This window comes from Thamnophis elegans, chromosome 2 (genome assembly GCF_009769535.1).
Source record: "Thamnophis elegans isolate rThaEle1 chromosome 2, rThaEle1.pri, whole genome shotgun sequence".
NCBI classification, from domain to species: Eukaryota; Metazoa; Chordata; class Lepidosauria; order Squamata; family Colubridae; genus Thamnophis; species Thamnophis elegans.
Genome location: NC_045542.1, coordinates 15243066 through 15270870, shown reverse-complemented (window position 1 = coordinate 15270870; position 27805 = coordinate 15243066). Strand labels below are relative to the sequence as shown.

The window sequence follows — 27805 nt, the reverse complement described above, 5'->3', positions numbered from 1 at the left end:
GTATTGGGCCTCAAGCCTGCCACATATTCAAACATATTCTACTGTGGGAAACTGGGAGGAGGGGATTGTATGGAGCATGGGAGATATGTAGCCAAAATAACATTCCTTCTCAGAGAGTCAAGGTCATTTTGTCCCTGCACCTGTACTAACGTGGATGGGAGGAATCTTCCTTTGTGACAGTGGCTGATTTGGCCATGTGATGGACATGTGGGTGCTGGGGCAGGGTCTTGAACTTTCAATTGGGTGGGGAAAACCTGGGAGCTTTCAGATTTGGGTTTCCCCAGATGTGCCAATATGGCTTCTCTAATAAATCTGAACTTTTGAGGAATCTCTAGCCTTCTTTGATTGAGGATGCTATTCGGAACCCTAACAACAACTTGCTTGCTGGTTTTGAAAAATAATAGCATATTCAATCACACGACAAGGTGATTGAAAGTATCTTGCTGTTGAAAGTAACTTGCTGTTGATACTGCAGTACCTTTCCCAACAAGGAAAGGTACTGCAAATATCAACAGCAACTTACTTTCCATATTCAAGAGAAACTATCTGGAAAAGAGCACCAGCAAGTGTAACATCCTGTAGTAGGAAGTACCACTGATTTCAAACTGGAATCAGAGCAGCAGCAACAGGCAAGGGAATTTCAAAACCTATTTTTGTCAAAGGAAACAGCAAACCTTTTACTTTAGCTTAAGAACACACTTGAGTTATCAAAGGAAAGACGGGAAACCCATCTTCCCCTGCTGGTTGTTAATATTCCCTAAGAACCCTACTTTGACTTGGTCTCAATGAAGTAACTCTTCCCAAGGAAGATCATGCAACTTGCCATATCAGGGCTAGGCTATGTTGCTATAAAACCATCGACAAGGTGCTGAAAGGCGTGGGAAGTGGCTGCAGGGAATTCCCAGGCATGTATCACTCAGCAGATCTTTGAAGTGGCCTCCTCTGATGCCCGTGAGTGGATATGTGTAATTTCCAAAGGGTTGGGCTATATTGCCCCATAACCAGCCAGCAGAGCTTTATAGGTATCAGCCCTGGCTCCTGATCAAGGAGGCTTAGACTACTGGGCAGATTCTGATCGCTCAGCTTCGCTTCCTCTATCCATAAAAAATGAGGATATTATTGCCCTGGCTTTACGTAAGGCTGTGAGGTTGCCAGGTTCCTTTTTAAAACTGTATGTGTGATGACAAAATTAATAAGCACGTTATTTCAGCTCTATTGGGTATGGAAGTAATTCTCAGGCAGGCACAAATACAAATCTGAAATCCGCTCTTCCGAAAAGAGATTATTTCCAGGCAATAAGTACTTTGCCATTTGTGAATTTTTATAAGAATTTTTGTACACCGTGAGAGGTAAGCAAAGACAGGAGGGGAGGAAAGGTGCCACTAATAGTTATTCAAAGTTCTTGTTTTTATTATTAAGAACAACAATTCACTGCAGCTTGTACGAGCTATCCTTAAATCGTATTTCATCTCTCATTTCAATGTGACATTAAAAAAAATGTTGGCAGGAGGCAAAGAGGGCAGAAAATCATGCATCACGCTCGCCAAGACAGAAACTGCAAATAACGTCAGTCTAAATGAATAGAGAGCACTCTGAATATTTATTATTTTCTTTTGTCAGTGCTACAGTAACAGCCTGAGGTACCGTCAAGCATTCTTGTTATTAAGAAAGCAGATTTCAATTCCACATCAGGTTAGCTGAAATCTGTTTCTAGGTCATGTTTAACCCTCAGGTTTTAATCTTGTGTTTTGGGGAAAATAGATATCCATATCTACATGATGACCTTTGGGATATTTGAGATTCAGCCCTGGTATTGCTATTCATTCTTCTTTTCTGCAGGATGAAACCAGTGGTGGGATTCAAATTTTTTTACTACCGGTTCTGTGGGTGTAGCTTGGTGGGCGTGGCAGGGGAAGGATACTGCAAAATCCTCATTCCCTCCCCACTCCGGGGGAAGGTTACTGTAAAATCCCCATTCCCTCCCAACTCCAGGGGAAGGTTACTGTAAAATCTCCATTCCCTCCCAACTCCAGGGGAAGGTTACTGTAAAATCTCCATTCCTTCCCCACTCCGGGGGAAGGTTACTGTAAAATTTCCATTCCCTCCCAACTCCAGGGGAAGGTTACTGTAAAATCTCCATTCCCTCCCAACTCCAGGGGAAGGTTACTGTAAAATCTCCATTCCCCACTCCAGGGGAAGGTTACTGTAAAATCCCCATTCCCTCCCAACTCCAGGGGAAGGTTAATGCAAAATCCCCATTTCCCCCTGATCAGCTGGGACTCGGGAGGCGGAGAATAGATGGGGGCGGGGCCAGTCAGAGGTGATATTTATTGGTTCTCTGAACTACTCTAATTTTCCGCTACCCGTTCTCCAGAACTGGTCAGAGCCTGCTGAATACCACCTCTGGATGAAACTCATCCTGCTCTTTCAACCAAGCCCCATTTCATCGGATTCTCACATCACCCTCCTTATCCTGTTTGACTTCCTTCAGGTATGCCAGGGTCTTTAAAATGCAGCATCCAGAACTAGGTTCACTATTCCTGCTGCAAGTTGAATAATGCCGTGTAGGACCAACCAATTACTTTTTCTGAGTTGGAACTGACATAAGGCAGCCTAAGACTGCATTAGTCTTGACAGCTGTTGCCTCACATTCCTGGCTCATGCTTACAGAGTGATCAATTAAGCTATGTAGCCAAATTCTTTCCACATGTAATGCCAAATCCAATTATATTTGAATTTTATCTTGAGTCACAGTCAAACTTGTTTAGTGTCTCTGGGTGATTTAGGAGATTTATGAGTGGGATTTGCACGCACACACCCACACTATTACCACTGAAATAAAACCAAAGGTATATAATTAGGAAGAAAAACCATGTTAATTATCTCAGGATTTCTTCTTAAGATGCTACCGATTTTAAGGTCTTGGACTTTGTTTTGCAAATTCTCACTAAAAAGGAAAATAAAACTCGCTGTAATTTGTCTGAAAGATGTATGGATTTTAATTGTTGAAAACGCTTTTACATACTTGTAAAGTATGTGCATTGATTTGTGTATGCACTCTCTTATATAGACAAGAGAGGCACACATCGGGCTAAAAGAACCTGAGATTTCTTTTTTGTGAATGTTAAAAGCATTCCTAAATTATAAATAAAACAATCTCCAAAGGATGAGTAGGAACAAAATAGTCCAGGTGGAACAGAAAGTCCTGCATTGCTAGAGAACAATTCTATGCAAATGTCTATGGAGATTCTCAGTCAGAGTTGTCCCAAATATGCTTTTTCACACTCTTTTCTTCAGAACTAAAGAAGCTTCCAGGAGAAGAAAAGTGAAACGTCTTCAAGGAAAAACAAAGAAAGTCAAATTGTCTCTTGAAAAAGTACTTCTGGGACAATTCTATGCAAAGTGATGTTACAAGTAGATGCAAAATTAGCACTGGACACTAGATGGCGGGACGATTTAGTGTAAAGGCAGGCATATAAGAAAGTATACAAGCATCCTATAAATTGACCTCAGTGGTTTCTACAGAGACTGGGAAAGATTATAAAGAGATGGGTGCTTATTTTTCTGTAGCAAGGTGAAATGTGGTAACTAGTAGGGAATGGTCCTCTTGTTTAGAAGAAACGCTACTGTTGCCAAGGTTAAGGTAATCAGGTGGATCACATCTAGGTTTGGTGCGATCAAAAATATCAAGTTTTTTAATCACTTTTAATCCTGTCTGATGTTGGGAAGACAAAAATCTCTCCTTCTCCAACCTTGTGCCCAATAGATGCAGTGGCCTGCAACTTTCAACAATTAGTTTTTGACCAATCTTGAACCCCTCCCCCCAGACTTCAAATGTTAGACTAGAATAATAGAGTTGGAAGGGACCTTGGAGGTCTTCTAGTCCAACCCCCTGCCTAGGCAGGAAACCCTACACCACTTCAGACAAATTGTTATCTATCATCTTCTTAAAAACCTCCATTGTTGGAGCATTCACAACTTCTGGAGGCAAGTGTTCCACTGATTAATTATTCTAACTGTCAGGAAATTTCTCCTCAGTTCTAAGTGGCTTCTCTCCTTGATTAGTTTCTGGTCCTACCCTCAGGTGCTTTGGATAATAGGGTGTCTCCCTCTTCTCTATGGCAACCTCTGAGATATTGGAAGACTGCTATCATGTCTCCCCTACTCCTTCTTTTCATTAAACTAAACATACCCAGTTCCTGCAACTGTTTTTTATATGTTTTAGCTTCCAGGAACCCTAATCATCTTTGTTACTCTTCTCTGCACTCTTTGCAGAGTCTCCACATCTTATTTTACATTGTGGCGACCAAAACTGGATGCAGTATTCCAAGTGTGGTCTTACCAAGGCATTATAAAGTGGTGTTAACACTTCATGTGATCTTGATTCTATCATTCTATAGAATTGTGTTGGCTTTTTTGGCAGCAGCTGCACACTGCTGGCTCATATTTAAATGATTGTCCACTAGGATTCCAAGATCCCTCTCACAGTTACTACTATTGAGCAACTTACTTGACTTACATCTTCCCTAATGACCAATGCTACATATGCCAAAAAAAAATCTAGTACTAAATCTGTTGTGGGCAACCTACAGGATATGTGTTGTCCCTAATCTTCCATGCCACGTGATGCCCAAGATTATACTGCAAATTTAGTAACAAAATAGCTGCACATATTTTGTTTTTCCTGTTCTGATTCTTGACCAGAAATATGAAATAAGGCATGAAGAACTTGCCCATGAAAAAAGCCTGTAGGAACAAGCAAAGAGAAAATCAAACTACTTTTTCTGTATTATCTAGGTTAAATCTTAGGAAAGATCACCACAAGTCGAATTATGTGTGTTCACCTAATATGAAAAAGGGCTTTGCTTAGTTGAAAACCCCAGCTGGGATTAAAAAAAAAAGTTGGATTGCTGTGATTCTTGCTGTTTCACCTACAGTACTTGCATTGAAAGGAAATGCTCTTCAGGGAATCAGTGGGAAATTTCCTCTTCTTTAGACAGGAATCTAATTCTGACAGGACTGCAGGATCAGGAGAGATCTCTGATCAGTTCATACTTGCCTTGAAATCAGCCAAAGAACGGATCATCAAACGTTTTGATGCTGATCCTATTTTGGTATGATTCTACCTTCAGGCATTACAAGCAATGAAATCACATTGGTGAGTCATATTGAGGCAAGACAACTCCTAAGCATGTGTTTCATTCCCGTCATAAAGTTACACCACTTAATTGAGACAGTAGGAATGACCTACATCTAAAGTCGTTTTTCCCCAGACTTGATGATCTTCAGATGTATAGGAGCTACAACTTCCAGAATTCCCCAGCCTAGCTGATTAAAATAAGTATCCTGGGAAATTCTCAAGAGTTGCAGTTTCAACATTTCAGGCATCAGGTTGGGAAAGGCTGATGTGTTTGCCTTGATACCTGTTAGAAATGTCGAGACTCCAATTCCAAGAATTTCCCAGGATGCTTATTTTAATATTAACAAACACTTTACATGATTGAAATATCAGGGAAATGCTGTTCTGGGTCTGAAAAATGTTCTGAAAGCTTAGAAGCATGCAGAATGCATAGCATGATGCAAATATTGGGCATGTATTTATGCACTGAATTTGTAAGTGCAACCAGCTTGCCAGCCAACTCTGAGTTTTAAAAAAAAATCCAAAAAGGAAAATTGTAAAAAAAAATTAAAAACCACATCCTAAAGCATCGACCCTGCAGTAAGATCTGGCTAAGGTTGGGCTTTCTATCCTAACACTTCGATGTGAAATTGGCAGCGTTTGTGACATGATTTTGCATTGATCACTGCTCATTATATCCCCATTTCTTGGAGTCTATCCAGATACCAATCTTTATGATTGCAAAGCGAGTGCAAAGAAAACAGCCAAAGGCATTTTATGCAGCATTGGAAAAGCTAACTGATCTCTAGTTTGGAGCAAAGGGTCACTAATATGTTGCTTGTCAATATTTGAGATATTCTTTTTCAACCGGGAGGTTGCAAAGAGGACCTTCTCTGCCCAAAGCAGTTTCCAAACAAGTTTGGGTAGGCAACTGCCAGGAGCACTTGACACACAGGATATCCTGTCAAAAGGGCAACAGGGTGAGCTACGCACATTGCTGATTCCCTTGCCTCACTGTGATTGAATAAGAGACATAATGTCCTCAAGATACACTCCTTGACTTCTTGTTGCTCATCAGCCTGTTACAGCTATGGTTAGATCTGATACCAGATCTGAAGACTATCCGATACAGATACTATTTTGATCTGAAGAAGCTAAAGGCAGAATGCAGAATGAAACAGGGCATGCTACGGCAAGCAGCAGTATGTAAAATGCTTGAGGTCAACATTAAGCATACCTGAAATAGTCTCACCTCAGAACATGCTGTTTCCTGAGGGGGGAAGGGACCATTTTCAGGCCAGATCATTCCTGAAAGGCTTGGAATGACCTATTATGGTAATGTTCTCATGTCTGAATGGAACATGTATAGGTTGGAGCTTCTGGAAGATCCAGCTACCTCATGGCATCTTCTCAACTTATGATGGCAACCGATGCCATCAAAATTAGTGGAGGGAACCCCGTTTCTGGCTCCCCTATGTTCCTTCTTTGTCACTCTCAAGCATGCCTTTCATTGGTTCAACTGATAATCACAAGTTTGTTTCATGTTCCACACCACCTTTTGCTTCCTGAGGTGGCGCAGTGGTTAGGGTGCAGTACTGCAGGCCACTTCAGCTGACTGTTATCTGCAGTTCAGCGGTTCTAATCTCACCGGCTCAAGATTGACTCAGCCTTCCATCCTTCCGAGGTGGGTGAAATGAGGACCCAGACTGTGGGGGCAATATGCTGACTCTGTAAACCGCTTAGAGAGGGCTGAAAGCCCTATGAAGCGGTATATAAGTCTAACTGCTATTGCTATTGCTATTGCTATTGCTATTGCTATTGCTATTCCTGCTGTAGCAACGGAGCAGATACCATGCTTGGTTCTATGTAGTGGCCTCCACAGCAAATCCACGATGTTGTCATCACCCAAATGTCACCATAATGTACTTGCAGTTGGATGTGAGAAGCAAGTACATGAAGTGTGGCGTTTGTATAATGGCAACATCATGTACATCTCATCATTCCCTTGCACCGCAAAAATGTCAGCAAAAAAAGATTGTCACTAAGAACACCAACGGCCATTCTTTTCACACACCATGATGCTGCTCTACATCAACCCATCCTTTTTCAAAATGGTCCATTCTGAACGGTGCCCACGTACTAACATCTATTTCCCTGCCCAATTCGGCAATGGCGCAGTATAACATTTTGATGCTCTATCACTCTCATGTCAGTGTTGCGGGCAATGAGTAGCAGCTGAGGAGACCTTAACCAATCGTTTCATAATGCTTGTGGGATTCTTCTTCTATTATGATAGTTACTTTACAAGAAACACACTTACACTCACATACATAAAAACATACACTGAGAATAACTTTTACCCAGTCTTATCATGATGCCTGCCTGCATGCCAGACAGACAGGAAGAGATGTAAATAGTGATAAAGAGGGTAGAGAAAAACAGCACCAGAGGAGCAGGAGAGGGATTGGCTTGTTTTCATTTTCTCCCATTTCCTGGTTTGGCCCCTGCTGTGTTTCAACTCATAAGTAGCCCTTATGGAATACAAAAAAGATATGCAGTCCATCCTACCCACAGATACACTTCAAACACAGAAGAGGGCCTTGATGGTGTTTTGCCTCCTCTCCCAGTGCCTATACGGGCTGTGTGCTCGTAATATATTTTCAAAATAAAGGTTTTATGAAAAATGGCAATGGGGGAACTTAAAATACATGGGAGGGGAGAAAATAACACATTAAATATCAAAATATGGGGATGGGGAAATGACTAAAATGACCTCCAGTATAGCCTCAGCTCTTATTGAACAGCATTATATCAATGCTGTTTGTATATCTGTGTGTGTGTGTGTGTGTGTGTGTGTGTGTGTATGTGTACGAATCTACCTATATATAGATATATAGATATAGACATATAGATATACATATACACCTACCTACCTACCTACCTACCTACCTACACACACACACACACACAAACATATGCTGGTGTTGTTGTATTCAGGTCTTTTCCGTGTAAGATTGAGATTGTCTTGGCAACGTTTCGACGAGGTCTCACTCGCCATCTTCAGGCTGGGTTTTGGGCTTAACGCGTGGCCGGAGCTGCCGTCTTTCTAGCTCCGACCACGCTTTAAGCCGAAAACACCAGCCTGAAGATGGCGAGTGAGACCTCGTCGAAACGTTGCCAAGACAATCTCAATCTTACATGGGAAAAGACCCAAATACAACAAGACCAGCATACCTACACCTGTGAAAATCTACGAGAATATATCTATATATCTATATCTAATCTATATCTATATCTATATCATCTATCTATCTATCATCTATCTATCTATCTATCTATCTATCTATCTATCTATCTATCTATCTATCTATCTATATATATATATATATATATATATATATATATATGTTGTGTTTGTGCTGATAAATGTGGATGGTCTCTTGTGACGAGCCGATAGACAGAGAATGGAAGGAGTGAGCTTCCTCCCATATTTGGGCATACCAGGGATTGTGACACTAATTACATACATACATACATACATACATACATACATACATACATACACACACACACACACACACATACATATATGCGCAGTTATATGTATATATACACACACATACAATGTATATGCATGCATACTTATGTGCGGATGAATATCTATGTGTATGTGTGTGCGCGTGCATAAATGCATATATCTATGCATCAATGTATATGTAAATATGTATCCATGCATTCTATATGTGTACATGTATGTACGTATGTATAGATATATTGTATGTGGGTATGTAAAATTTATGCCTATATCTTTATGTATTTACATACACACAAACATACCATTTCTGTATCGTTCATTCATTTATTTATTCATTCATGAAGGTTTGGATTTTGTTTTTTGAAGCACATAACACAGAAAGGCGCCTGCAATCAAGTGAGACCATGGATCAGTCTGACTCAGTATTGACTCTGTTCTCTCACGGTGACCCTCCCAGCTTGTAAGTTCACCTTTTCCCAACTTCTGGCTAGATATTCTAAGGCTTGAAACCATCTTTTTTCACCACGCAAGGGACAAAGCAGATACTGAATTACACACTCACAAGGGTGGCATCAGTAAGAACTAAATTATTACCAGACTCTTAAAAGAAAATCTTAATTGGGAGGTTGATTGGACTTTCAAAATTCCTTCCAACCCGACATGTGATCTTATGCTAAAAAAATAACAATTTTATATTTTCATGAAACTGCAAACGTCCCCAAGATCTGATTCGTTTTTCTTTAAAAGCAAGAGCAAAATTTGTTGAGAAGAAAACATTTATAAATTTATTTCCCTTTACAACAAAACATTTTTTTAAAAAAAAAAATCCCTGTTCACAGATTGCTTCTTGACAAATCAGAGCAGGGGAAAAGCTTCATTAACTGGCTGCAATAAACAACAAAAGATTGCTGGGACAGTCTCCCTGGGACATGGTAACGCAGGAAGGTGAACATCTGATTCTGGTTCTGCAAACCAAGGGACAAACCCCCAGAAGGAATTGGGATTAAATTTAGCTCATGAAGTATTGAGTAAGCCAGGAGAAAGACTTTTGGCTGACTGCAATTTTGCAGGGTTCCTGATCTGATACCTATTGTATTTTACTGTAGCATCAGATACAAACAACCTCAAAAGATTATGCAAGCATAAAGGAGTTAGTCTCTATAATGCCACCAGATGCCAATATTTTTTTCTTTATCTGCTTAAAATCAGGGCAGATCTCTTTCACAAATTATTACAGATAACAAAACCTGTTTTTTGTCTTCTGCCTGCCCACGTTCTGGCACTCTTTATGTTTGGGATGTTCAGCTACAAAGCCTGTGTGTAGGAATTTTTACCAAAATTTATATAGTGTGGGCTGTTTTGTATTTTTGACTGTTGTAAGCCATCCAGAGTCATTGAGAATTGAGCAGCACAGATTTAATAAACTATAATTATTTTAAAGATGATGGTCCATTGCATAGTCAGGAATATGTTTAGACTGGATTTGGTATTTTTAACCACCTATTCAGGCTTTTTTTCATGGACTTGGGACTGATACTATTTTTGTTTTCTTTTGCCACAATCGTTCTACTTCTATTTGCTGATCTTTTGTGTTTTAGGATTTTCTTCAGTTCTTTCTCTTCTATTTAGTTGTCTCCAGCGATTACTATTTTCATTATACATATAGAGAATGTGAAATAATAGTTGCCAGTTCTTTAGCTGGCATTGGCCTTCATGCAAGTCAAATTCTTCCCAAGAACCTAGAATGTTGTAATGTATTGGCAGTAGTATGTTTGTGGATCCAAGCTGTGCGGCCTTAAGTAATTGACAGATGAAAATGTTGTCAATGTGCAGATTTTCTAAACGCTATCCAAGTTTTTTGGGGTATGACATTCAATGTTGCAATAATGACTGGGACTACCACACCTGATTTATGCCCTAAACTTTCAACTTCAATTTTCAGATGTTGATACTTTGTGATTTCTCCAATTCTTTGTCTTCCCTGGTACTGGCATATCGATTATTTTAATAGAACCCCAAGATTCAATACCAGATAAAGGTTTGCTTGAGCTGAGCTGAACTCTTGGTGCCCACAAGAATACAGTAGATGCACATTGATCCTTGGCACCAGGACAAATGTAATTTTCCATTACCTTCTTTTAGGGTATCCCCCCTCCCCCCATAGAAGTCTGAGATTTTTCTGTTTTCCTATCCAATCACTAAATAAAGTCAACTATTTTTCAATAGACCTGTGTCATGTGCCATAAACACAATAATCAATAAAATACTTGGATATGGCACATGGCATGGGAAAGAATTCATTTTTTCCCCCTGAATCCAGGAAGGAAAGCAAAAGTCAAGAGAGATACCTAGGGTGAATGAATTTTCTGGCCCAGCCATGAAGCATTCTTAAGGGAGAAAGGGGGAAGAGAGAATGGAAAGCCTCTTACTGCGTTTGCTTTTGTCCTTATTCAAGAGCAGCCGCAGCTCCTGTTCCTGTTTTCCAGGGACGGTGTCTTGGGGCGGGGGATCCATGGGCACCTGCAGAAGAAAAAAAAATGTAGAAAAAAAAATGAACAGACACATAAAACAAGGGCTGGCCATTTTCTTCAACCAGGAAGAAACTATGATAAGGCAGGTCAACTGATGAATTGAATTGAATTGAATTGATTATATTTCTATGCTGCCCTTTTCCCCGAAGAGGACTCAGGGCGGCTCACAACCCAAGTCAAGGGGGGGGGGTACAAATAAGGAATAAAAAAGACGAACAAAACAATACCACAATTTAAAAACACACAACAACCATACCATTTGAGGGGGGACAAAAGCTCATTAGCCCCAGGCCGGAACAGCCAGGTTTTAAGGGCTTTGCAGAAGGCCTCGAGGGTGGTGAGGGTTCGAATCTCCATGAGGAGCTCGTTCCAGAGGGCCGGAGCAGCCACAGAGAAGGCCCTCCTCCGGGTGGTCGCCAGTCGGCATTGGCCAGTGGATGGAATTCAGAGGAGGCCTAATCTGTGGGATCTAATCGGTCTATTGGAGGTAATTGGCAGCAGGCGGTCTCTCAAGTACCCAGGTCCAATACCATGAAGGGCTTTATAACTGACGACTAGCGCCTTGAAGCGTATCCGAAGACCAATAGGCAGCCAGTGCAGCTCGCGGAGGATAGGTGTAACGTGGGTGAACCGAGGTGCACCCACAATCGCTCGCGCGGCTGCATTCTGGACAAGCTGAAGTCTCCGAATGAATCTGACTCAGGAGGATAAGATTCCTCAATTCCTAGCTCAGGGGAGTTACTAATGGTAGCTGCCACCAGGACAGCTCAGTCAACATCTGAGTCCATTCCACACTGTGAAAATGCCTCAGTAGGGAGGTGTTGGGGAAGGGGATCACAAGCCATGACGAGAGACAAACTACATCTAGTAGCAGAGAGGTCAGGTGGTTTTCAGGAGCAGATTTGGTTGAGGACACTAAATACCTCTGCAAAGTTGAGCAATTAGATCAGAGCAGTTGGAACCTAAGGTGCATCCCAAGGTGACAGTGATCTTATGGTCAGAAAGGAGACAATCAAGATTCCTGCCAACTAATTTGGTCCTAGTAGCCAAGTGCACTTGTAGGCTGGAGATTCTCTATAGGTGTCCATTAAAAGCCACAAATATGTCATGGTATCATAATTTGCCTTCCACATTCTTGTACTCCCTTCTAGCAATGAGAGTCATCGGTGGGACATGAGAGATGTCAACGCAAAAGCAGTTTTTCTCGCCAAGGCTGATCTATCACTAAGATGGAAAGGGCTGCTGGTTGATAGCACGTGTTTTCATGGCTAAAAGTAATTCTCCAAAGGAGATGGGTGTTAAAGAAGTATGCAATATAAATAAATAATAAAAATAAAATTCTAAACTTCCTTTCTCAAACTGATGCCTGCCAGAATATTTTTCACCCATCATCTCCATCATTGTAGCTGAAACGGGTGAGATATGCTATAGTCCAAGAATCTAGAGACTGCCAGGTTGGAAGGAGCGTTCCAGGCATCAATCCAAGTGAAATCATGTCTGGTTGCAACTTCTACTTGATAATTTATAGATTCTATAAGTGCCTCTCGACGTGATCCCATAAGCCAGTTCTTATGAGGACCGATTAATAATTCAGTGACCTCTGACCTACAAGCAGAAGTTCAAGTAAGTTTAGAGATTTTAATCTAGAAACCTGAACCTTGCCAAGAACCTATGCTATGAAGGGGTTGATGTATTTGTCAATTCTATACCTGTATAATGCCTGTTACATGATCTCATCTCAATATATTGCCTAATGTGGGTTTCATGTTAAATCCGTATCAATTTCATGTTTCTGTAGCAATCTTTTTCCAGGAAACTTTGAAACGTATCAAGGCAATGCTGGACCTGAGAGTGCATCCGGCACCTCCCCTCCCTTATTTCCCAGGTTGACCCTGAACGGCCGCACTAACCCGCAAATGCGGGCGAGTAAGCTGTTCCACTTGCTGTTGATGCAAGCTTGCCAGGAAGAACTGGTGCTGGAGCTGCTGTGTCTGCTTCAGGGCCAGTAAGGCAGTATCTGGGCTGGGTTTGGCAAGACGCTGTCCAATCCGCAGGTCCATGGGGATGGTCTGAGGAACCTGCAGGGAGACGCAGAGCTTCACGGCACCTCCTGAAACATAAGAAAAGGTTTGTTTAATACCTGCCCCACTTCATGAAAAACAAACTCCTCCAGAAGTTACCATGTTCCATGACCCGTCAAAACCGCGTTCCACAAAAGCGCGGTCGACGAAAGCGCGTATGTGACATCATCACAGCGTGACGAAAAAGATCGAAAAATTGAAATAAAAATTAAATTACAGCAAGCCGATTCACATAAAGGTAAGGGTTAGGTTTAGGGTTAGGGTTAGGTTAAGGGCTAGGGTTAGGTTTAGAGCGTTAGCGTTACGTTTAGCGTTAGGTTAAGGGTTAGCGTTAGGTTTTTCGTTAGGTTAAGGGTTAGGTTTAGGGTTAGGTTTAGGGTTAGGTTTGGGGGGGTTAGGGTAAGGTTCTCGCTTTATTTTTACATTTTTCGATCTTTTTCGTCGCGCTGTGATGACGTCACATACGCGCTTTCGTCGACCGCGCTTTTGTCTACCGTGGTTTTGTGGTGGAACCACCATGTTCCATGTTGGAGTTCCTTTTTCTAGAGCCCAAGCTTTTCCCACTCCAAACATTTGAGTCAGAAATGTCCTAGTGCCTCAGAAAGCTGCCCAACCCTTCAATCCCACTCTTCATCTGCAATGCTTAGTAGTCCTCCTACATTCTAGATAAAAAGATGCTTGGGGGTAATTTGAATTTGATAAATTCTCATGCACCCGATCTGCTGTTCCTGGGCTGATATGCACATCAAAGAACTCCAGAACTAACAGAGGGAGGAAAATTTACCAAATTGAATTAAGTATGTATTTTTGCATTTAAAAAGCAGGTGGCAGCACCTGGCTGACCTCCTCTGGGTTCAACACCAAGCAGGGTTGGGCCTGGTGACTATTTAGAGGGTGACAACCAGGAAACAGTAAGTAATGCATCTAGATTGGGAAACTGAAAATATTCCCAGAAGAAAAGAAAGACAGCAGTTACTAAAAAAAAAAAAAACCCTGGCAAGAATGGTGTCACATGTTCTATATTGGACATTACAAAGGGACATTATGTCTAAATACAATTTTTAAAGGGAAACTATGCTCTACATTGTATCTTGAAATTGGAAACAATAATTTTCAAATTAAACATTGCCTATTAGTTAATATGAGAGTGGGATTTTGGTGTTCAATCAACCACTGTTGAACTCACATGTATCAAAAGTTTTCTGGCAGTCTTAGGAGGTTTCAGAAAACCCAACTGATTTCTAACATGTTACAATTGCTAATTGATTGAGGTATTTGCCTCATGTAATTAAAGCCTACTCTATATAACTACCCTATCTTCTGTTGTCCTCTCTTGCCCGCTTACCAATTTAAATCAGTTTAGCCACTTCATTGCGTATGATGAAGTTCAATACAACTGTGGACATACTTAGAAACACTTGAGTATTTTATTTTTAACGTGGAACAAAAAATCTGTAGAGAGATCTAGAGGCAGAAGTAGGTTCTTTGAGCATCCATGTTTCTAGAAAGTCATGTATCAGTCTCGATCCTGATTCTGCCAAGATACTCGCAAACCAACCAACCTGAACATCTTGGAAGTGAACTAATTTATACAAACAAATAATGTAATTTTTGAACAAGATGATGAGTCTCTTCATGCATTGTTAATGGAATTTATTTTGCATTGCAGTTTAAAATAACGATAGCCTATCTTTCCGCCAAAAGTCCTTTATGATGTACATTCCAATAAAACCAAGGCACCATGCAATCAAACACCCACACATGCGCAAACACATATCATATCATACGTAAACAAATTACCAGGAGGAAAATATGTAGGCAGTTAATACCAAAAAAAAATCATGCTGTTACTTGCCCAAAATTCTAACCAATAAAATAGATCCTATCTATTAACTAGAAAACAGCAGGAAAAAATTGCAGATGAGCAACTCCAGGAAGGCTATTTAATTTTACAATTGTGCTAATAGTGCAAAGAATGGCCTTTCTTTGACAGATACCCACTTAATTTGCTAAAGATGATGACACTTAGGGGAAAAATTTAGAAGGTTGCAATCCTAGTGATTGAACAGCATCACATACGTTGGGGGGGAAAAGACAGATCACTGATTGACAGGTGTTGCAAGTGGAGTGTGAAACAGAATGTGAAGCCAGGAAGAAGTGAGTGGCGGGCTGTTTTTCTAGCCACAGAATAAACACTGGTGAGAGAGAAAAAAATGCAGACCTCATTTCCTAAACTTAATTTCCACCCTTTCCCCTATTTATTTGATTTATTTCCTATATTTCATTCAGGAGATCAAGGCAGCACTCCCTTCTCTTTCCCCTCACAACAACAAACCTATAGAAGTAGCTATGATTGAGAGTGTGTGACAGGCTCCAAATCATTATGTGAGCTTCCATGGCTGAGGGTAGGGGTAGGGGCTAAACCGTGATTTTCCTGCCCCTCATCCCACACTTTCATCTCTACACTTCCCTGGGTCTTGAAATGCTAGCTACAAAAAATATTTCACATCAACCAGTCAATCAGTTTAGCAGCTTGGAATATCCAGAATCACTATGCATAGTTGCTTCCTAAAAAAACTTGCTCCTCTCCAGAGAAAAATACCAAGGCTCCAAACTTTCTTAAATCTTTGAAAATGATTAAAATGAAGATGTAGACATCCTCAAATTCAGTTAAGTTATCTTAGTAAGCTGACCAAACAGCATGCAGGAAACCAGCTTAAAATTCCACCCCATGTAGCAAAACCACTAATCACACCGTTTCCCGGTACAGTTGCAACGGGGCCCACCGTCTTCCACATGAACATGTGCAGCATGCATATGCATCCTATCCTCCAGCAATGCCTCCGCAACGCTCCAGCTGCTCAGTGTAGTGTCACACAGGTGCTGTACGTGCCGTGTGCATGCGTGGAAGCGCCAAAGAGTTTAAAGACAGGTAAGGACAGCGAGAGGGCCCTTCAGAGCACCGTATCGGAATGGTACCCGGTGCTCCGGGCAAGCACCGGTATGCCCGTACGGGGTGTACCGCCTGAAACCCACCACTGATACACATATATACTTATACATATACACATACATAGATACATACACATACAAATAATAAAAACATAATAAATACAAAAAAAGAAATAAAAAAGAAAAAAATATTACAGTGCACCCCCACCCCCAGAGACCATTCCCCCCCCCCCTATATTTGTTGGTGGAAGAACAAGTTATAAATGAGACAAAAAAGGAATTGATTGTAAATTTGATAATGGCAGCTAGATTAGTGATGGCTAAATATTGGGGACGAAATTGGGATATTAAAAGAAATCAAAGCAAATAATTATAATGAAATTATAATGGATGGATTTTATAAAATCAGTGTTGGTGGAAGGCAAAGGGAATAAACCTACACAAGAATATAGTTGTTTTGGAGGGGATAAGGGCACAATTGGAATATATTGTATATCTTTTAGTTGTTATAGATGAAGAAATGGAAGCCACTTTTATACAGCTTTTTTAAAATTTTTCTTCAACCTTTGTTCTGTTCTTATACTTCTTGCTTTTTCTTTTCTTTTTCTTTTCCGTTTTCTACTTTATATTAGTTTGTATTCATTTTTATCTTCCTGCTTAAAATTATAAATAAAATTATGTACATATATAGGAACTCCTCAATGTACGATGCACAATTCAGCCCAAAATTTATGTTGCTACCTGAGACATTTATTAAGTGAGTTTTGCCTCATTTTATGATCTTTCTTGCCACAATTGTTAAGTGAATCAGTGCAGTTATTAAGTTAGTAACGGGGTTGTTAAGCGATTCTGGCTTCCCCATGGCCTGCGAGAAGGTCACAAGAGGTGATCACATGACCCCAGGACACTACGACCGTCATAATTATGAGTCAGTTGCTAAGCATCTGAACTTTGATCACGTCACCACGAGGGATGTTGCAATGGTCATAAGTGTGAAAAACGGTCATGAGTCACTTTTTACAAGGCATTGTAAGTTTGAATGGTCACTAAATGGACTTGTAAATCAGGGAATACCTGTATCAGATCAGGAGGTAAGAGCTGCTGCTATAGACTAACCTGCTTTCAATCAGAAGGAATGCTCATAAAATGAGGTTAAAACCTGCTTTTCATTCTAGGACTAAAGTCAGTTTGAAAACAGAGCCCCTGGATTTTACTTCTGCTCCTATCCATGAATGGCTGCCATTCATTCCAATGGAGAAACAGTCTCTTGTGATCTGTGGAAGAAAACTCTGTGTCAGGCCAGCAACGGTTCCTTTAAGAATCTTTGGCCTGCCACAGTCTCATTAAGGGGGGGGGGGGATAGCAAGGGGTAGAATGTATTGTTTTCAAAATAAAAAAATTCCTTTCTAGAAGCTCAAGGACACCTTTTGTCTCCGCACCTTTACACCTGACCGGAAGCAGCTGGGTGTGGATGCCAGCGTGGAAGAAGATTGGACCATGTGATGGATTGTGGGTGTGGGGACAAATCATGAACTTTTAACTGGGTGGGATTCTGATGTAATTTCCAGAATTGGGATTTCACAGATGTGCTAAGATGTCTGATTTATTAAATTGGAACTTTAAGGATCATTTTGCCTTGGACTCTGATTTAATTCTACATGATACTTGGAACGCTGACACTCTGCTTGTGAGAAGGTCATGATTGCAACGGGCAATATCTGTCTGCTATTAAATAATAGTTGAATATTTCTATTATTCAACTATGCATTTTCTATTGTGGGAAAATGGAAGGGGGGATTGTGGGAGTTAGGTGCTATGTAGCCATAACAAAATTCTTTCTAGAAAGCCAAGGTCATCCTTTGTCTCTGCACCTCTGCACCTGACTAGAACTGGATGGGTGGAAGCTGCCAGCATGGCAGTGGAAAATTGGACCATGTGATGGATTTGTGGGTGTGGGGGCAAGATCTTGAACTTTCAACTGGGTGGGGAAAACCGGGAAGTTTTCAGATTTGGGTTTTCGCAGATGTGCCAACATGGCTCTGTTACTAAATTGGAACTTTGAGAAATACTTTGCCTTGGACTCTGATTTACTTTTGGATGCTTTTTGGAACCCTGATATACATACTGTATGTCCCATTTATAGAAGGGATGAGACTTGCCAGTTATCCATAAGCTTTACAGGGCAGGCAGCAGGTCCTTAGCTCAATCCACACCTGGCATTTCCAGGTAGGACTCAACCCACCTGAGCAACACCTGGAGGTTTTTGCCAACCTGTTCAGCAATTCTGAACTGTATGGGTTGGGAGTCAGTCATCCTACAAAGAGGATCCCTATGTGATTCGGACCTTTCTGTAGTTCAGATCTATAGTTCAGAATATTTGTCTGATTGCAGCTCCAGTGATATTATATGGAGATTGGAGAGAAAAATCATGCAGATACTTGCAAACAGACCTTTTACTTTGAATGGCTTTACAAAAAAAACTTGTTTTAAAAAGGAAGAATTTGCCCTTTGTCTATCCCAATATCTCTTGGTCTTCCTGAGTCCATGCAGTGAGAGTCTCTTGCTTGTCCTCTGCAGAATCCATTCTATTAACTCCACGAAGTCCAGCATTTTAGCTCCCATGTTTGGCCTTGATCTTGGAATCCTCTTTTATAAACAAAAGAAAGTGCATGCCCATATTGTTGCATGATTGGGGAGGGGGGGCAGGGAAGAAGCTCAGTTTCAGAGAACTCCTTGGAGATTTCCATACATTTTTGTTAGAAGCAATATAGGAGTGGTTTATATATAGAAGCCTTATTTGGAGAATTCTTTTTCTCTTCCTGTTTCAAATCTCGCCTGCAATCCTGGGATTTCCTGCAGTCTCCCATTAACTAACTAAGACTAACTGGATTTATCCCAGTTTACAAGATCAAAAGAAGAAGAAAAAAACAATGGCTGCACACTGCCACAACTTACTTCCAGATTAAGTAGGTCTTGAGTTAAATTATTTTCCTTCCACTCTACGGCAATTAATCTAAAACACCAAACAGGAATCTAGCTCAAAATTAACAAAAATCATTATATTCTTTTTTAAAATCCCCTCTTAAGATGGGGTGTGTCTCTGTGTATTACACAAGTACAACGCACAACTGCTTCAAATTCAGAATTTGAAAATGGAAATAGAAGATAAGGACAGCTTTCCTCCCCCTCCCCTCCTCCCCTTCAGCCATTTCTCAGATTTCACTTGAGAGGAGAAAATTATCTCCTCCCACCCCCTCCATGCCCCTTACTTGTTTTTAACTCTCAGAGAAACTCCTTAGCAATCCCCATCTGTAAAGACATAAACATTCCAGCAACTCTTTTTATTTGCTCAAAATTGCCCACTCTTGCAAGAGTTTCCTCTCTAGGAAAAGCAGCCTCTGACTTATTGTTACATACATTTATCACAGGAATGCTCTGCCTTTAAGATAAAAGGAGACTTGTGCATACCGTAGTTTCTACACACAGAGGAAGGAAGGGGGGGGGGGGAATGAAGTTGCAGTAGACTGAATCCATCAGTATGAATGTGGGAAGGATTTTTTTTTTTTAATGTTCTGCTGTACGAATGTATGATGCTCCGGAGAAGCAGAAAACTATTTGAAGAAAGCAACTTAGTTAGGCTACCTCTCCTTGATTTAGCAATAGCAATAGCAGTTAGACTTATATACCGCTTCATAGGGCTTTCAGCCCTCTCTAAGCGGTTTTACAGAGTCAGCATATTGCCACCACAGTCTGGGTCCTCATTTCACCCACCTCGGAAGGATGGAAGGTGAGTCAACCTTAAGCCGGTGAGATTTGAACTGCAGATAGCAGTCAGCTGAAGTGGCCTGCAGTACTGCACTCTAACCACTGCACCACCTCGGCTCTTGCAAGTTTTCCACTTGCATGTAAATTTTAAACATGGGGGAAACACTCAAACATGAGTGTGAGCAGGGGATTGTCAAACGCACATGCAAAGAGGGGCGGGGTGGGAGGGTGTCGCGCGCGCCTGGCATTATGGGCGCAGACTTTCGGCATGTGACGACATGGCTATGGTATAGCCATCACTGTGCTGTACCATAGCCTGTATCTTTAACTCGCACATCAAGAATCTGGCATCTGCACTCTCTCTGAAAGGAAGCAGGAAAAACTAGCAGTTGTTTATGAAGTCTACTTTTACCAGATTGCTTTTAGCCTGGATTGCAGGGACAGCCAATCCTTGACTTACAACAGTTCATTTAGTGACCGCTTCTGACAAGCAACGGGGAAGCCAGATTCATTTAACAACCTTGCGCTTTAACAACCGCAGTGATTCACTTAACAACTGTGGCAAAAGGGTCATCAAATGGGGCAAACTTCGCTTAGTAGATGGCTCAGCAGCAGAAATTTCGGGCTCAATTGTGGTCGTAAGTCAAGGACCATCTGTACCGCAAACCACTTCAGGGGTGGTTGATTGTAGATAGACTGAAGAGCCGAGGTGGCGCAGTGGTTAAATGCAGCACTGCAGGCTACTTCAGCTGATTGCAGTTCTGCAGTTCGGCTGTTCAAATCTCACCGGCTCAGGGTTGACTCAGCCTTCCACCCTTCCGAGGTGGATAAAATGAGGACCCGGATTGTTGGGGGCAATATGCTGACTCTGTAAACCGCTTAGAGAGGGCTGAAAGCCCTATGAAGCGGTATATAAGTCTAACTGCTATTGCTATTGCTATTGTGCTGAGTGCCGATAGATACCATGCACATTTTTCACAAGTAAAGTAAGTCGGGTATGACAACGCCTGTCCTTCCCGACAGGGTAGCTTTTCTGTATGCAGGGAGCCTCTCCTCCCCATAATTCCCTTCTCAGTTGCCAATTGTATGGACTAATCCTGTGGCAAAGGTGGAAAGATGGAGGAGGAGGAGGAGCCGTTGTTCAGTACCTCCATCTCTGCATCTTTCCCAGTGATGGTTGCAAAAAAGGGCTCCTTTCGTCATCTCCCTGGTTCTGTTTTGTGGAGTTGGATATACAAGGGTGGTGGTTTAATGAGGCATTTTGCCTCCTGCAGATTCTCCCAAGAACAGCTGCTGCCTTGAGGCAAGGGCCTGGCAGCCAGCTCTGCGCAGGCTTCCAACTAGTGGATTCCTGGAAATTTTGTTTTTTCTTCCCTGTTTGCTGAATTTTCTGAAAGGAGGCAATCGTGACACAGTGGCGGCAAAGAGAGGGGGGGGGAGAGAGACAGACAGAGACAGACACAGAGACAGAGAGAGATTCTCAGTCTTTTGCAAACGAAACACGACAAAAGATAGAAAGAATCAGTTTGGTCTCGCACAGTGTTTCTCAACCTTGGCCACTTGAAGATGTCTGGATTTCAACTCCCAGAATTCCCCAGCCAGCGAATGCTGGCTGGGGAATTCTGGAAGTTGAAGTCCAGACATCTTTAAGTGGCCAAGGTTGAGAAACACTGGTCTAGCAGTTAAGGCGCCAAGCTAGAAGCCAGAAGACAGAATTCTAGTCCCACCTAGCCATGAAAGCCAGCTTGGGCCAGTCACTCTCTCTTAGCCCAACCCACCTCACAGGGTTGTTGTTGTAGGTAAAGTAGTAGTAGTAGTAGTAGTAGTAGTAGTAGTAGTAGTAGTAGGTGGTGGTGGTGGTGGTATTGGGTATGTTCGCCACCTTGAGTTATTTGTAAAAACAATAAAGACCGTGTAAATAAATAAAAGTAAAACATAAATAAAATAAATATATTTTCTTACTTCAGTCACTTTCATTGTTAAAGATTACTTTTGCATGCCCTAAAACAATGATGGCGAATCTTTTGGCACCGATTGCCCGAACCGGAATGTGTGTGTGTGTGTGTGTGTGTGCGCTGTAGCGTTGGAAACCTGAAGACCTGCTGGGCGCTGTGCATGTGTTCACTGGCAAGCTGGTCTTTGGGTTTCCGGCACCCTGGTGTGTGCAAAGACCAGCTGGCCGGCACGCATGTGCGCTGTGCCCATAGAGAGAATTCTGTATGCCACCTCTGGCATGCGTGCCATAGGTTCGCCATCACGGGTCTACATGTTGTTCATTTCCAGTCTCCGTGTTCTGATAGTCTTTTAAAAATTCACAATGTTTTATATTTGGTTTATCTCTCATTATTATACAGATAATTAAGCAGATAATCTGATGCTGTTTGGGGAAATTAATTTTCAGATGATAGGCTCTTCTATTGTTCCCCGCCTGTACATGTTGAAGTTTTTGCTGGCTTTTTATCTGCTTGATCTCCTCTCCATGGGCTTCCCATGCATACAAGGTAGACTTTTAATTTACTGCCCACTATTTTTAAAATTCAGTTCTTAATAAGCAGTAGGCTCGGTGCCGGGATCTGATTTTATAGTGGGTGGGATTGTGGCCCAATTGCAATCCTGGTGGAGTTTTTGGCTATTGTGTAACAGCATGATGTGATTATATGATGTACCATAGGAAAGCTTCATCCACCTACTCTATGCTTATGTCTTTCACCTCTGGCGTGGGCATTACAGGGTCATCCAAGCCCACAAGGGAATGGCAGAGGACTCTTTGTTATCTTACAATAATTACCCAGGGTCAGGAGATGGGTGGCACATACATTTAAATATAAATAAATATAAATTTACAGAGCTAGTGTGGTGTAGTGGTTAAGATGCTGGTGCAGAAGCCAGGAGACTGTGAATTCTAGTCTCTCCTTAGGCAGAAAAGCCAACCGGGTGACTTCGGGCCAATCCTTCTCGCCCACTTGATAGGGTTGGGGTTTGGGGTAAAATAGGAAAAGGAAGGAATATTAGGCATGCTTGCTGTTTTGAGTTGTTTATAAAGTAGTAAAAGCGGTAAATAAATATAAATTTAATACATGTTGTTGACGATGACAACAGCATGCACTAAGGAATGATTTGCCGTGTCACAGTTCTTGTGATGGTGTTGAGGTGCAGTAGAATGGGCCCCCTCATTCCCTTCAGCTGGGTTTGAATTGAATTTCCAGCTCAACCAGTTTGGGAGATCCTTCCCTGCTCATGCAAATGAGTGTTAATTGGACCTAGATAATTCGTTTGTGTTTGATCTTTGTTTCTGCTTCCCTTGGCACCGATATTGCATCCTCCCTGCACTGATGAAATCAGCCCGCAGTCGGAACCTGGCACATCCTGTGGGGGAAAGAGCTGCTGACTGCTGCCTTCCCCTCCCAAGGCTGTTCCCTGCAGGAGATGGCATCAAGAGCGCATGGAGGCCAGGCCAGGCCAGCAGCAACAGGAGCCTCCTCCCTTGTTCTGTTTGCCAGGTAGTGGGGCCAGGTATTGAGGTGTCTTGTGCCCCTGTGGGTCTGCAACCAGGCTTCCTTCGAGGATCGTATGGGCACACAATAGAACAGTGTTTTTCAACCTTTTTGTGCAAAGGCACACTTTTTTCATGAAAAAAATCACGAGGCACACCACCATTAGAAAATGTTAAAAAATTTAACTCTGTGCCTATATTGACTATATATAAAGTGTTTTTCCCACGGCACACCTTACACTATGTCACGGCACACTAGTGTGCCGCGGCACAGTGGTTGAAAAACACTGCAATAGAAGATACTTTCTGCAATGGGCACACAGATTGCGTCCCATCCAGGCAAAGGTTGCAAATCTTGATGGCAATAAATAGATTGCTTTGGGAAAGAGTCGTTCATTTTTCTGGAGGAAAATGAATGACCTTCAGTTAATTCAAACTAGTCTTTTGCCCCTGTTTTGAACAATCAGAAACAACCCTCTAGTAAGATTAGGAATACGAGGAGACACATGGAACCAACAGCCTCTCCTTCCCCCCCAGAAGGTTCAGAGTAATTATACAAGAAAAGATTGGCCTGGAAGTATCTATCCTGCATCTGTCTGCTGGCCATTGAATCAGGATTTTGCTTATTTTAAAATAAAGTTGACCTTCTCCCCACCTCACCCTGTCAACCGGTGCCTTACACAACCTCACCAACGTTGACTGCTACCTGAATTCTGATCTTTACTGCAACAGAAAGGGAGAATGATAACATATATGTGTGATAAGTGTACACAATAACTATAATTAATTAAATGAAATGTAAAATACTCTCCACCTGGCCTCGTATGTCTTTTCTATGTCTTTAGCGCAGGTGGAATTCAAACTTTATTGGCACAGCAATTGTTAGTTAAAACAAAGCAAAACAAAATTCTCGGAACACTAATTAAGAAGCAAAGCTCTAGAGACAGAGAAATTTTGATTTAAAAAATGTGATTTATGTAGGCAAATATATGCAATTAAAGTTCATTTTTCCTCTTGGTCGTTTATGAAACCCTGTCAGGTTGTAACCACAGGCTTCTGCAGAACCTAGTTTGAAAAACCTTGTCTTAATGCACATAGAGCCCTCTCTGTGGGCACACAAGCCGTCGCCCCAGCCCAGCTCCACCGCGCATGCACATGCGCCTCCCACTGGCCAGCTAGTTTTCAGGTCTTTGCCATATATGTGCGGGGAGCACACGCAGGGGGTTACATGCACATACGCAGGGGTCAGGGCTCACGAAGGAAGGTCACATGCGCATGCATGGGGGGCACACATGTATTGCATTATGGGTGCACGCATGGGCGTTTTCGGCACACGATGACAAAAAAGGTTAGCCACCACTGGCTTAGGATGTTCACACAACACATTATATATGATAGTTTCTTTGATGTGAGGTAATATGTGAATCCAGTCAAATGTGACCATACATAGAACCAACCAAGGTTTACTGTGATGTGCTAGTATGATTCTACAGGATTCCTAATCCATCTCTTAATCCCTGAAGGTTTAACCACAATTTCTTGTACACAATGTTCTCATCATTCTTTCTTTTGGCAACAACCCCAATACCCTTAAAGCAGCTTGTTCTAGAAACATCAGAAAATGATTATGCTAATTTCCATCCTGGGAAACAACTCCACCTTCTAATATTTCCAGATCAGGTTTCTATTCTGAACATAGGAAGGAGAAAACGGGTTGAGTGTGGAATAAAAAGTTGAGGAGAAACAATGGCTGAAGTGATTAGCAAAGTCTCTAAAAACACAGTAATTGTCTTGAGAGGAAAAAAGAGACATTTTCTCTCCAACTTGGTGTCCCTGAAAAGTGTTGAATTCCCAGAATGCCTGGCAAAAGGCTAAATTGCCTCAATCTTCTGGGAATAGCAGGCTCCACAGAACTAGAAGTGCCAGGCAGAAGACGACCAGCAAGCCTACTGCCAGCAGATAAGACTAACTGCTTTCCATCACACCCAAAGTTGGCTTGTTCCAACAATCCCAGTAGAACAGGCAACGTAAGAAGAAACCTTCCCAAGCCAGAAATTTATGGAATATCTACTATTATAGAGCAGTGGTTCCCAAACTTGGCAACTTTAAGACTTGTGGACTTCAACTCCCAGAATTCTCCAGCCAGCAGAGCTCTGCTGGCTGGAGAATTCTGGGAGTTGAAGTCCACAAGTCTTAAAGTTGCCAAGTTTGGGAACCACTGCTGTAGAGCAAATGGACTTTGACACAGCTGGAAGAAGGAGGCAGGGAGTGGTGAGGGGGGGATAAACTGTTTTGGATTGCATCTTTTCCACCCAGCTTTTTGTTCCCGTATTATTTAATGCCACCTGATCTGCCAAAATGAGCAGGTTGCATTGGATAATCCTGTCCCCCCTTCTTTCTTTGTAGAGAAAATGTTGAGAAAGAATTAGTTCTTTCTCCCTAAATCATCAGGTCTGTAACTTGGACATCTATAGCAGTGGTCCCCAACCCCCGGTCCGCGGACCGGTGCCGGGCCGTGGAGTACCTGGCACCGGGCCGCGCAGCAGCCGGGGGCCTAAGGGAAAGTCGCTAGGCCTACGGGACAACGTCGTCCAATCAGTATTCTGGCTGGTCGGCGAGGTAGGGGAGGTAAGCTAAAGGGGCGTGAATTAAGGCCGGGCGTTCGGTTGCTGAGCAGCACACGCAAATTGGTGGCTGGGGTGGCCGGGCGCGTGCCTGGGACGGTGTGCGGAGCGGGGCCACCGGACTGAGCCTCTCTCAGAGGCGGTTGGTGGGGGTGTGCCGTCGCGAGGTTTCGCCGTGAGGAATGTGAGAAGCCCAGGTGGTTGTTTCCTCCCCCCCTCTTCCCCGCGAGCTCTCGCCGGCGCCGGGCTTTCCCCTCGCTCGTCTGCGGCTGCCGTTTTTGTCTCCCACAGAGGCTGTTCCCCGAACCACCACCACCACCACCAACCCGGCCTCCCCTGTCAGCGCCCCGCGTCATGTCGTGATCTCCGGGCGGACGTGTGAGACCAGGGAGGTGGCGGTGACGGCGGCGGCTGCTGCTGCTGCTGCAGCCGCCGATGGGGCTGCTCCGGATTATGTTGCCGCCTAAATTGCAGCTCTTGGTGGTGATGGCGTTCGGGGTGTCCGTCCTCTTCCTGGAGAACCAGAGCACTCGGGCCACAACACGAGTGATGTCAAATTGACCACGCCCAACCCAGCCCCACAGGGTCAAACACAATCCTGATATGGTCCTCAATGATATCGAGTTTGACACCCCTGCTTTAGATCCTGATAGTGTTTTAATTATTAAAATTTAATAGACATAAAAAAGATGAAGAAAGACTAACCTCTATGTTATTTTTATGGAAGGCCTGCCTGAAAGTTATAATGGTAGCTCCTGGGCCGTGCGCAAAGGCTCCAGGGAAGAGATGCCCCCCCACCCTTGCGCGCGCTCAGCGGGCCACGGTAAAATTATCAAAGGCTGACTGGTCCGCGGCGATAAAAAGGTTGGGGACCACTGATCTATAGTACTTTTAAAGCCTTATTACTATGGCCCTTACAACGGGAGTAATTACTCAACAAATCTAACAATGCAGGGGCAGTTGCAGCTTTAGACATGCCTGAAATCCTTTACTTGACCCTGATTGTTCTGGGTTCAGGTCCTCTTTGGATACTTCAGATGCTTTGGCTATCCTGAAGAATGGGAGAGAGGGAAGAGAATGGATCTCAGTTGATTCTCCTGGATGACCTGCTTGTAGTGTTACTGATCATAGTACCTGTCCAGTTGAGAAGACTAGAGTCTTCACACACACACACACCAACTCTTTCTCCTTTCAACTATGAAGATACCAAAGGAGTTGCAGTATTGCCAGGGAGGAATTACCCTAAGGGCATATGACTTCCCTTTTGGTTTCTTTATATCAATATGATGGGGCCAGGTCACAGAAATAATCCAGGAGTTTTGAGAAGTATAGTAGCTTGCACTTTTCATACTGATAGCTATTAGTATAAAGTACTAGTATTGTACTAGTAGCTTTTGGGTGAAGTGTAGTAGCATGTCTAGTATCTCCATCAAGAGTTAGCAAAGCAATATCTTCCTTTTTTCTTCTTCCTAGCATTTTATTATTTATTTATTTATTTCATTTGTATAGCTGCCTACCTCAACAACTCTAGGTGTTGTACAACAGGAAAAAAATAAAACAATGCAAAAATATGGAACACGAATTTTGTACGTCATCCTTGTGCAGGAACCCTGCCAATCTCCTTTGTATTGATAAATGTTAAATATGGTTAAACTAAGTATATTTTCAAATTTTTAAATATTCTTAAATAAATATATGTGTTGTT

General features: G+C 42.3%; 1 protein-coding gene and 1 pseudogene across 4 annotated transcripts in view; both read right to left on the bottom strand.

The window, feature by feature from the left end:
- Nucleotides 1-27805, bottom strand: part of HDAC7 (histone deacetylase 7) — a 233531-nt gene that overhangs the window by 59765 nt on the left and 145961 nt on the right. For all 4 annotated transcript variants that reach the window (XM_032211336.1, XM_032211337.1, XM_032211338.1 and 1 more), the window contains 2 exons: nucleotides 13096-13295; nucleotides 11084-11174 (listed from right to left, as the gene is read on the bottom strand). In XM_032211336.1, the coding sequence (XP_032067227.1) occupies nucleotides 11084-11174; nucleotides 13096-13295 (291 nt within the window). The remainder of the gene's footprint in view (nucleotides 1-11083; nucleotides 11175-13095; nucleotides 13296-27805) is intronic.
- On the bottom strand, nucleotides 27665-27763 carry LOC116505117 (annotated as a pseudogene).